Source organism: Petaurus breviceps, unplaced genomic scaffold, assembly GCF_028583685.1.
Source record: "Petaurus breviceps papuanus isolate PSGF00001 unplaced genomic scaffold, PetGlider_PUasm1.0 126, whole genome shotgun sequence".
Classification (NCBI taxonomy): domain Eukaryota; kingdom Metazoa; phylum Chordata; class Mammalia; order Diprotodontia; family Petauridae; genus Petaurus; species Petaurus breviceps.
In genome coordinates, this window is record NW_027185655.1 from 37642776 (window position 1) to 37655424 (window position 12649).

At 38.2% G+C, this 12649-nt stretch overlaps 1 protein-coding gene across 1 annotated transcript in view; it reads left to right on the forward strand.

The window, feature by feature from the left end:
• The window catches only part of EGF (epidermal growth factor), a 170101-nt gene extending 159853 nt beyond the window's left edge, over window positions 1-10248 (forward strand). The window contains exons 22-23 of the mRNA XM_069100262.1: window positions 2543-2648; window positions 7506-10248. Coding sequence (XP_068956363.1) covers window positions 2543-2648; window positions 7506-7657 — 258 coding nt within the window. The 3' untranslated portion in view covers window positions 7658-10248. The remainder of the gene's footprint in view (window positions 1-2542; window positions 2649-7505) is intronic.
• The last annotated feature ends 2401 nt before the right edge of the window (window positions 10249-12649 follow it).

The following is a 12649-nucleotide window of genomic DNA, read 5'->3' on the forward strand; positions in this document are numbered from 1 at the left end:
ATTGGGATCTTTAATTCACCCTCTTATTACTTTTACTTTTTTCATTTTTAAATAGACATCTCAGGCCATGCATTTTACTCCTGGATCTCTGCATGGATATTGTCTCCTTTGAATTATTGGTCTTCTCCTTTGCTCATCCTCCTCCAGTGATACCTGATGGTCTGACTTATTTGATCTATATAGGCAATCCTCCACCCCCTTTCATTAAAAAAGCCCCTTTAATTAGAAATGTAAAGCCCAGGCAAAAGCATTTTCTTATTAGTCTTCATTATATGCACACCTTCCCTTACTAAGAGCCTATCATGCCTATATTTTAAGCTTTGGTCCGAAATCTAGATCTTAAATATTACTTACTTAGCCAGCTGTTAATTTACCAGACCTGCCTTCCTTTCCTTCCCCAGGAAGATGGTGAGTTCTTTATTCTTTTAGTCAGGTTAACAAATGGGTTACTGTGTACCAAGGGAACCTCTAACCGCTGTGCCACTATGGCTCTTCTGTCCTGATCCTCGGACCTTTATTGGCTAGACTCTCACCTGGTGCTATCTATGACTCACATCACCTCTCCTTGAAGCACCAGAAACCCCCTTCTCCAGGGAGGGGCCAACTTACCTTTATAAAGGAAGACCCAAAGACGTCTTCTTTTAAAGTGTCATTCATTTTTGTCTTGCCCTTTTCACAACTTGGCCCATTTCTCCCTACTCTGTCTTCTTACACTTTACATTTGTCTAATGCACTCTTATGATGTAGCTGTACTAGCCAACTCATTCCTTGCACATGAAACTTTCATCTCAGTGCCTCTGCATTAACTCATTAACTATTGCTTGTGCCTGGAATGCTCTCCATCCTCAACTCTACTTCTTAGAATCCCAGGCTTCATTCAAGACTCAGCACAAAGGTCTCCATCTTCAGGAGACCTTTCCAGGTCCATCCATTGCTAGTGCCACCCCTTCTGAGGTTACCGTTCATTTACAATGCATTGCATATGCATCTAGTTACATGCATGATGTTACCCCCATTAGAATGTAAACTCTTTGAGGACAGGGACTGTTTTTTGCCTTGCTTTTTATCCTTAATGCTTAGTACATCATCTATCACATGGTATGTATTTAATGAATGCTTATTGATCAATGGGGAATTCCCAGTGGAGAAATTCCCTTTACCACTGTTACCATCCAGAAACTTACCAACTTAGGGAGTTGCCTGGAGTATAAGGGGTTAGTTAAGTGATGAACAGAGAGTCACATAAGTAGCATGCTTTCAGAAGTATTACTTGATCCTAAATTTTCCTGACTCCAAAGCAAGGTCTCTATCCGCTGTGCTACCCTATCTTTTCCTACTGCTTATGTAAGTCCAAATTTTCAGTCTTTCTTCTCTGTGTCCCTTTTCCCTTCTCTCACTTCCAGTCAGGTAGGGACTGCCTTTTGCCTCTTTACATTTTTGTTTCCTCCTTTAAACTCTTCTGTCATTTTTTTTTTTTTGGAGGAACACAACCTAGGGTAGAAATACACTTCTCCAGGACTTTCACTTTCCTCTAGGATTGAAACCAACATACTTTTTGTATGTATATTTATATTGGATGGCACTGGATAAAACAAACATAGCATGTTCTCCAGGTTGCAGAAAAATTCTCTTCATTTTAACCAAGTGTGTTAGTCCTGTGTCTTCTTTTGGGCAGCTTTCACGGCTAACACTATTAGCTTAGTACAGCAGTGCTTATTTGTGAGATGTGAGTCAAAATATAAATGTAATGAGATTTACCCTGCCTAGTTGATGTTGCCACTGACCTCCAGATAATTTCCCATACTTTGTGCACATGCTTGGTTCTCTGGCCTCCCTTGGGAATGAAGCTTAACTTACTTAGCAGATAGAAGCAGAAACCAACCCAAACAAAAGGCGTAAGGACATGAGATGAAATCCAATTAATTAATGAGCTTGAACCACTTCGTTTCCTCTTGCTGCTGACCTCAAGGGCCTTCTCTCTACTTTCCTGGGCAATAGACGCCCTGACCCCATTTGGGGAGTTAGGCTTAATTTATTCAGTCAAGACACAAGGACATAAGAAAAAAAATCCAATTTTCTATTTTTTTTTTTACTTTGCTACACTCTTTAGGACCTTTCCTCTATTTCCCTGGATGCTAAGCTTTCATCATCTAATTTGGATGTAAAACCACTAAGCAGAATCTTTATTTAATTTTATACCTTCCGGTATAATAGATAATAAATCCTCTTTGAGTAATGCAAGAATGATGCAATAAGTAATACTTTTTTCCTAATTAAAGAATTTCATTGTCTTCTGGGGTTCTTTTTTCAAAAAAATTAATCAGTTACTAGGAAACAAGACCCCTCATTTTAGTATAGACTTGGTTGTTTTGCTAGACACAGTAAAACAAGGGTGGTGGTTAACTGTCTTCTTTAGCCAATAAGGTATATTTGAAAGGTGGATGGGATGGTTCTTCTTTTCCTTGGAGAGCAGCTGGCTTACCGTGAAAGAATTGAAAAAGAAATGTAACTATTGACTTTCTATGCTTTTCATTCTCTACAGGTTTTGGGTGTAAAGGAGCAACCAGACAGCAGTGTTGGAAGTCATCTGGTATTCTTCACAGACTGTCAGACTACGAATGGTGGCCTGCCCGCTCCCCCTGAACCTGGTGATTCAGGCTTTCTTTCTTATTGAGTGATAGTTCGAGAGTTCATATCTAACTTTAGCAATGTACACTTTGTTAAATAGTACCATCGACACATTAGGGTTGTGTTTGAATTGTATTGTGATAATTCAGGGAAGAACAAATGGGCTTGATTTAACACTTACTTATTTTCTATTACCACCCATTCGATACATAAGAAGGACACTATCTTCACAGAAAAGATTACTGCAGAGCTATCTGACAAAACCAGTGAAAAATCCATTGCTTTCACTCTGCTTTGATTCTGGGACCATCTGCTGGGTTATAGATGGTCCCTGGGACAGTGCTGAGGAAACAGATGAGAGAGAATCATGTCATTTAGGAGTTTTGTCCTACTGTCTGGTTATTCCTATTGTGGAAGATTCTTGAAAGACTGGGTAAGTTTAAGGGATTTGGGTCTTCTTAAAGACCAGAAGTCTTTTGAACACATACTGGCTGTGAGACTCTGGGCAAGTCACTAAACGTCTCAGTGCCATGCACAGTTATCTAGAACTATAAGGAGCAAAGAAGGTGCCAACATGCAGTGGTAGGGGAAGTATCTTCACCTCATGGTTTTCCATGCCAATGCAATTACAATGCTAGTTCCTGTCCCTTGAGAACAGAAATCACCCAGATGCCTGATTGGACCTGGAAGTTACTCTAATTATTGAAATGCCTTCCAACCAACCAAACGCCAGCCCCTCCTTGTCCCTCATCCTCTCCTATTACCTTCCCCAAGGCTGCTGCAGGACTGACCTGCTTCAGATGGTGGTGGGGACTGGATGTCCTTAGAACTTTTTCATAGTCCTTTTTATCATTAATTAAACTAAATATTGCATTAATAATGGGTCCCTGACATCAGGTGTTATTCATATGCCATATGACTGTGGATGTTATGCAACACTCTCTAACATCACCATACAAGAGTTCAGAAAAGAAAACAAAAAACTTTAAGCCAAGAAAAATGTTCCCCTCCCAATGAAATGTGATATGTGCCTTGGACTCACCTCAATTTATTAGCATTATGCTTTCATAACCATGCTGACTCCCTATGGCTGCTCCTCATCTCCCTAGGCAAAGAGATGATTCTAGCATGCTCACTATGAAACCCCCTGGAAACATATATTTGATGAACCTTAATTGAATTAAATGGAAATCTGTTTCCTGAGTTCCATAAGCTGTAGCCATTTAGATACTATTCTTTTAACGATCAGAAATGCTACTCTGTATTTTAATAGCCTGTTGCTGCTGTTGCTGGAATCTTAACTTGCTGATCAGAAAATTCAGTACTTTTCAAGAATTGTTGTTAAATAATCATACTGTTCTTTCATCAAGAGCACATTTCTCTGAGCAGCAGAAGGCATAGTGAGGATTCAAAGAAACCTTACAATATATTTTCTAGGGGGTGGCTACTATTATCACTGTTTCAGAGAAGAATTCAATCAAATTTGTTTTTTTTTCCTGATCTTGTGCCAACTCTATGGCAGAAGATAAATGAATTTTCTACTATAATGACTTGGAGAAATAAAGATTAGACTAGGGTTTTTTTTATACCTTTTTTTTTTGTCTTTTTGAAGGGAGGAAGGCTGGGCAATTGGGGTTAAGTGACTTGCCCAAGGTCACACGGCTAGTAAGTGTTAAGTGTCTGAGGCTGGATTTGAACTCAGGTCCTCCTGACTCCAGGACTGGTGCTCTATTCACTGCACCACCTAGCCGCCTCTTTTTATAGCTTTCTGTCACAAATTAGGAGCAGCTCGGGTATTGTAGTGGCTACAGGGCTGAACCTGGAGTCAGGAAGATATCTTTATGAGTTCAAATCTGGCCTCAGACACACCCTGGTTGTGTTACCCCTGTTTGCTTCTGTTTCCTCATCTGTCCGATGAACTGGAGAAGGAGATAGCAACCACTCCAGTATCTTTGCCAACTCTACAAAGAGTTGGACGCAAATGAAACGACTGAATAACAATCACAAAGTATCATATTTAGTACCTAACTTGATCAAAGTAATGGATTCTAACCCCAAATGGGCCATTAAGATACCATGTCTCATGGTGAGACTATCTCTCTCACAAATATCTATATTTTGCTATTATGAGGGACAAGAGGAGGGGGTGAATTTCTGAGTGTACAATCCATCACAATTAGGAGGAAAAAACAACAAAGGGCTCTCTCAACTCATGAAGATTTAGAGAGACTGACTGAAAAATGTGATGTGTTTCGGGCTCAGCATGTGATTTTTATTGGAGTAGAGAATGTCTTACCATACAATGGTCCTCAGTGTAGTCAGCATAAGCTTCAGCAAAGGTCCCCAAGACCTTTCAGGGGGTCCATAATAGTCAAAACTATTTTCCTAATAACACTAAGATGTTATCTGCTTATTGATATCCTCCTCCCTTTTCTAACTACACATCTATGTGAGATAACATTTATTTCAACCAAAATAACAGCAAAAAGGATTGAATGCAGAGGCTGATAGGGAAATCCAGCTGTCTTCATGAAATCAGACATTAAAGAGATTTATAGAAATATATAAAATAATGTACCTCTTTTCACTAATGTTTTTGTTCTGGAAAACAGTCATTTTCATGAAAATATGTTATTTCTGTTAACATGTAATAGGTTTATGATTGTTAGTCTTAAATGAATTAATAGTTTAAAAGTAATCAGTTTTAATTTTCAGTGCAGTAAATATTTATAGCTATCACCCACAAAAATGAAAAGTTTTTTAGAGTCTTCAATATATATATATATATATATTTTTTTTTAAAGCAATTAGGGTTAAGTAACTTGCCCAAGGTTACACGGCTGGTTTTTTTGTGTGGGTGCTAAGTATCTGAGGCCAGAACTGATCCCAGCTCCTCTCGACTCCAGGGCTGGTGCTCTTACTCACTGCGCCACCTAGGCTCCCCATCTTCAATAATTTTTAAGAGTGTGAAGGGGTCCTGAGATCAAAAAGTTTGAGAATTGCTGTTGTAAGAAAACTCCCTCTTTCTTTTTTTTTTTTTTTTTTTATAAAGCAATCGGGGTTAAGTAACTTGCTCAACATTACACGGCCAGTTATTTCTGGGTATGGTGCTGAGTAGCTGAGCCTGGATTTGATCTGGGTCATCCCGACACTGGAGCCGGTGCTCTTACTCACTGAGCCACCTGGCTGCCCCTAAGCAATTGGGGTTAAGTAACTTGCTCAAGGTTACAATGCCAGGTGTTTCTGGGTGGGTGCTAAGTGTCTGAGCTCAGGATTCAATCTCCAGGTCGTCCTGACACTGGAGCCGGTGCTCTTACTCACTGTGCTACCTGGCCGCCGCCCCCCCCTCCAAAAAAAAACTCCCTCTTTCAATACAGATTTAAAGCAGGTATCAGAGGCCATATTAGAGCCTAGGTCTTTTTGCCTCTCAATTTTAAACCTGCGGAAATTCCTTATTTAAATGTAAGTAGTTACTAAACAAATTGAGTTGCTTGTAGCTATAAGCCATAGAATAATGGAAGGTATGGTGACCTCCTTTTATAGGAAAGAGAACTGAAACCCAGAGCATTTTGGTGACTGGCCCAAGTTTACAATTAGGAAATGGCAGAAACTCAAGTATTCAGATTCTTACTGTGAATGAGAAGTGGAGAGCTTGAGAAATGAAACTGACTGGAAAAATCTTGATTCTTTTGGCTCTTAAAAACTAGCATAATCACTCCTCCATTCTCTCTGTAATCAGACCAGGTTTGGTCCTATGCTTCTATAAAATAGTGTTAATTGTAACTAACTCTAGAAAGGACATTGTAAAGTTTATTTGAGTCCATGTTTTGGGTTTTTCATTGGCTGAAAGAGTAAATACCTTTTGTTACAGAATGTTATGATTCACAGATATTTGGCTGAGCTGCACTGGTCCTCTTATAAAATATTTACCATGAAATGGCATTCTTGGAATAATTTCCCTTGTAAGCCTTAGTTTATTTGGCTTTGGGAATTCATGGATGCTGTTCAGAATGGCTTCTGAACTTTTCTTCCCTTATTGTCTATCATTTTCCTGAGGCTGGGATTTTTATCCTAGGGCCCAAACTTATTTTAAAAAATATACTGATAACTGTATTTCAAAATATTTGGTCTCCTTAAACAATTTTTAAAAATTCATTTTGAACTTAAATATAAAAAGATAAAAAAAATTTCCACATATACAACAGTATTCAAAAAGAGGATCCAATATGAAACCATAAATCAAACTGTTCACTTCTTTTTGAAAAACTAGGCAATAAATACTACACATTGCTTTTCTGTGTTTCCTTCTGAGTTTTCTTTTGTTCTTTGCTGTGCACTTTTTTCCTTCCTCCCTACTTACCCTGCACTAGAAGAGGCCACCATTAGACACAAATATGTATGTATTTCTAAAACCATACTATACATACTTTTTATCAGTTCTTTATCTGGAGGTGAATAGTACCTTCCTTCATGTGTCCTTTGTAGTTGATTTGAGTATTTATAATACTCAAAGTAATTTAGTCATTCACAGTTGTTCTTTGAACAATATTGCTTTTACTGTATACAGTGTTCTCTTGGTTCTGCTCATTTCACTCCTCATTATTTGATGCAAGTCTTTCTATGTGTTTCTAAAATCAACCAGCTCATAATTTCTTACAGCACAGTAATATTCCATCATTTGATCTCCTTTGTAATTAGATGTATTTTGCTTTATGCATTTAAAAACATTCTGAAAAGGGATGCATAGATTCATTTTGCCAAAGGGTTCTTGAGACACACAAAAAGTGAGGAAGTCCTGCCCCAAGGGCTTTTTCAGTAGGAGTATTGAATTATCTGAATGCTTCTTATGCATTTTTTTTCTCATGCATTTTTCAAAGGATCTATGTGTCTGACATCTGGGAACAGAGAAGATGTTCAAGGGAAAGATCAAGGTTACCAGCTTGGTCCTCAGGAAATAGAAGGAAGTCCTCATCAGCTTCCTTCAGGTGGTGGCCCTCTGCAGGGAGCCTTGTTCCCTCATTCCACCTAACTATCTACAATACTCAAATCAAAGGACCCTGTATGTGCTGTGCCAAATGCCACTGACTCAGTAAGGGACTGGACTTCGAACCAAGGAAAAGAAAACTCACATTGCTGATGTAGAAAATGAAAGGCTTGGATTCTGTGGTCTCTACGGTCTTTCCAGTTTCCAATCTCATGAACCTGGAATTCTAGCAACGGAAGAAACATTTCCTATTGGAAAGCAAAAGAGAAAAAAAAGAGCAGTGTTCCATTTATGCCTCTACCCCCAAAAGTCCCAGGGTCCCTGTGCCGGAGGCAAACATGCAGCCATTTTATTCTTTTCATTTGAAGGCAATCTCACAGATTGTTCCATTTGCAGATCAGAAGACATTGGAGAATCGCTAAGGGATTCATTAGGAAGAAACCCAAGAAAAGATCGACTTCTGTAGCCTCGGCTTAAATTGTGGTTATACCAGATTATCTTTCCCATATCACTAGAAGAAATGGAAATGGATTGATTCTGTCATGGGTGTCAACACAGTTTGTTACAGAGTGTTACCGGAATGTTTTCTTTTCCAGCCATCTTAATGCTGTGAAGTGGCTTAGTTATTCCAGTGACTCTTGGGAGATGCTGGGGATGGTTAAATTATTTTTGGCATGGGCCATTGCTGGTATTTTTGTACAGTGGATTTGGGAGCATATGGTGAAGAGTATGATATTTAGAACCTAAGGTAGTCTATCTCTTCAGATAAGGGGATTTGTGTTGTTTGTAATTATGATTTTAAAATTATCTTGATTAAGATTAATAGTTTTAATTTCTGAATCAGACTGTGGGTCTTCCTCATTTGACCAAGAATTTTCATTGTCTCCCACTCCTCACTGGCTCATCCCCAACCAGTTCTAAGAAAAGAAAAAGATGAGTCTTTGATGGCTTTTCACAAAATCTTTTGCTTGTTTTTCAGTGTATGTAATATAGAATTACAAACCAGAGCAAAATTTATTTTTATGATGGAGAATAATCAATGACTTTTAATTATTTAACGTGTAAATAAATCGATCACAAGGTTAAAAAACCTCTATTGTACATAAGGGTGTTAGGTATCCAGTCAGATCCCAGAAGTTATTGGAGTTGAACTAATATCAGTTGCTAAGGCTGATGTTAAAGAGGCAAGATCCCTAAAATAATTGAAAACCAGATGGATTTACACTTAGGGCAAAACTCAAAAGAGCATATTTAATTAAATTCACATCATACAACCAAAGGATGGTTATCACTGATAATAGAGGCAGGCTCAATTCACTCTGGATCATCTAGGGCATGGGGGCAATTATAAAGTCTGTATATTAACCAGTCTCATTGCTCTTCCTTTCTGCTATTTGAGCTTTGGTTACATCACTCATTAGCACTTATGAACCAAGGTGATGAAATGAGATAGAAATAACATCATTCAGTCCCACTTTCTACTAGCTCTGGCAGAGGGAGAGAGAGAGAAAAGATGAGAATTGTGGATTACATGAGTATGGTAGTTATTTAGGCTGTTCATGTCATCCAGTTAAAGGAGATTTTCCTGCAATCTTGCCCTAAACAACAGTTGATATTTGAGAAAGAAGGCGGTCACCCTTATAGTTATAAGTGGAGAATTTGTTTCACAACTTGGTATGTTTGGGTGCTGAAATCTCCAATGAGTGAAATCATACTAGCAAAATAATTACTCTTATGAAAAAATTGAAGAAAGAGAAATATGTGTTTATATATACATATATACATACACCTATCTTAAAAGTTATATATGTGTATATATATGCATACACATATAAACATATACATACATGTGTATATGCATATATACATACATGTGTGTATATATACACACACATATGCATTTCTCTTCATCCAAACTTGAATCTCCTATGAACCTTAAAATAACTTAGGTGACTTTTTTTGGTGTTAATAGCTGTCCTTTTTGGATTTCAATAATGAACAGTGCTATTATATCACAAAAACACTTTTTGTATTGTTCCTGGACAAATTGATCTAAGATATTCTAGATAGCTAGAGAATGAATATTTCCTAGAAGCACTTAAGCATGATTTGTAGGTACCAAAAACTGAGAAAATTTTAGATTTATTTAAATCAAATCTATGACATAATTAGATTCAAAGACAATGTGGTCATCCATGGCCTGATGCTTTATACTTTTTAGCAAGTGTTCCATCCAGCACATTTAAATTTTATTTCTAACCTCAGTTCTCAGTTACTCTTTCATTTTTCTAAGTATTCTTTTCCTTTAAAGTTTGTTATTACCATTAATCAATTTACATTTTTTCCAGGCTGTGTGTCTTTTATTTTCTGAATCTCAAGGTCTCCTTGGATCTATGACTGATTGTAACTCTTATCATTTATAATTAAAATAAATGCTCTACCTTCCCTTGTCATGTCATTGATGGAGATGCTAAGTAAGACTGAGCACACTGCTGTCTCTTGATAGCACATGGTTTTAGTTGCATTTATTAATTTTTATTTCTGGCTTGTTTCCTTTTCATGTTGAATAATCGATTATTGCAAAATATGAGAAAGTGTGATATAAGTGCTGAATAATAAATAATGCTATGAGGAAATCTTGGTGTCCAAATTCATTTGATTGGCTTTAACAAGAAAGAATTCTTCATTGTTGTTATTATTATTTTCATTGTCATGACATTAGCAATACTAATATCTCAATGGCAAATACTTTTACGTCCCTTAAATGTGGCAACTTACCTCTTGAAGCTCACAAGTTCATAATTTGTATTTGTCTGTCTTCTATACTCACTTGCTTAGTATCTGGAAGTAATAAACTCAGCACAGAGAGAAATATAATGCTTCCATGTCCACATGGTGGATGTGTAGGGAGAATGTTATTTCCTGGTTAAGTTGTGCCTATTGGGTCATGGAAACAAGGCAACCAATCCAAGAAATTATGACGCACCGCTTTTAGACCCTTGTAATACCGTCAGTATTCAAAATAGAGATTTCTGAAAATAATGTTAAAGCTCTGACATTTTCTGTCTTGTGATAGTTTCCATTTTTCTCCACGAAAGCTATTCAGTTAAATAAACATAAAGCCCATTTTTGACCACCAAGTGCTTTTAGAATACTATTAAGTGGCACCAGAAGCTCTTTGGACCTGAAAATAATTTTCTCCCTTACAGAGATGAGGCTCAATGAGTCAAAACAATAACAGTGGAACTGAATATCATCCACTTTGGCATTTTCATAAAGGAAATCAAAATAAAATAAATACAACTAAAAGGAAGGCTGGTTTGGGTTTTCTTCAAGGAGATCAGTAAAAGAGCACAGTTAGGAATTCTCGCTCAAAAGTTCCAAGAAAGGGGCGGCCAGGTGGCTCAGCGAGTAAGAGCACCGGCTCCAGTGTCAGGATGATCTGGGATCGAATCCGGGCTCAGACACTTAGCAACACACCCAGAAACACCTGGCTGTGTAACCTTGAGCAAGTTACTTAACCCCAATTGCTTAAAAAAAAAGTTCCAAGAAACATCAGTTCATGGATCATTTGGTTAACTCAATTTCCAGTGCTATATTGAGATAGCAACAGCTAATGAAGGTCCAAAAGGAGATTCTTAGATGGGTACCAACTCAAGAGGGACTTGAAAAACTCACCTATAACTCCATGTAAGCTTTGCTGATTATGAAAATCCCTCTAAGATTCCTATAAACATTTGCATATAGAGTGCCACTCTACAATATAATTTAAGAAAGTTTTGTGGCATGTAATATAACCAAAAACATAAATCTTCATTTGGGAGATCCTGACTCCCAGTAAAAGAAATATGTGCAGGTGATAGAGATCTATAAAGCTTTCACTTGTTTGGCAGTATTCCTGATATACTCCTGAAAAGACCCTATCCTATGTAAGATAAGAAATTTTACCAGGGCAGCTAGGTGGTGTAGTGAATAGAGCACCGTCCCTGGAGTCAGGAGGACCTGAGTTCAAATTCGGCCTCAGACACTTAACATTTGCTAGCTGTGTGACCTTGGGCAAGTCACTTAATCCCAATTGCCCTGCCTTCACCCCTCCACAAAGACAAAAAAATTTTTTTTGACCAAAGTCACATAGATCTAGGCTCTGTTATGCCAAGGGACCATCCCAGAAGCAAGTAAGCAATCAATAAACAAGCATTTGTTAAGGATATGTATGTTATAAGCACTGATGCTAGGTTCATGGAATATAGAGACGAGGGCTGTAGTCCCTTCCCTCAAGGAACCTACATCCTAATGGGAGAGATAACAGCCATCTGTATAGATATAAATAAAGCACAGATACCAGGCAAGCTCTATGAGCTAAGGCCCTAGCCTCTAGAGGAATGGGTGAAAAAGCCTCATACCAGCAAGTAAAGGAAGAGGGAAAGGCTTCATGTAGAAAGGAGTGCTTCAGCTGAGCCTTGAATGCTAACAAATCCATGAGACAAAAGTGAGGAACAAATACATCCCAGGTATAGGAGGTAGCTAATGTGAAGGTACAGAGATAGGAAGTAAGGTCATCATCTCTCAAAGGGCCAAAGAAAAATTGATAGTGGATGTGGAGGGGCAGGGACCACAGACTGCATCCTTAAGAAGGGAGTATAGATGATAGAAATGGACAATTAAAACTACTCCTTTTGTTTGTGGCTGTGAGGCCATCCATCAGCATGTAACTGTACAGGCTGAGGAGACGTGATTACTTGGGCACTGAACTGGGGAATATTGGTGGTGATGGGGGCAATAGCAGCCATGTTTCACCTCTTCTAGGACAAAGGTAGAATTTGACCTCTTGACTACTCCATCATTCCCCAAGAACTTCATCCTGTGAGGTCACTTCAGTAGTAGAACTCATGCTTCCTCAGTACCCCTTGTCCCCCAGGGAAGGCAGGGAGCTCCTCTCCAAACCTTCGTTTACTTAAAAATAGATAGAGAATACCAACTTTTTTTGGAGACACTCTGCATGCATGCATGAGAGGGCTATCATGCCCTGGAAGGCAG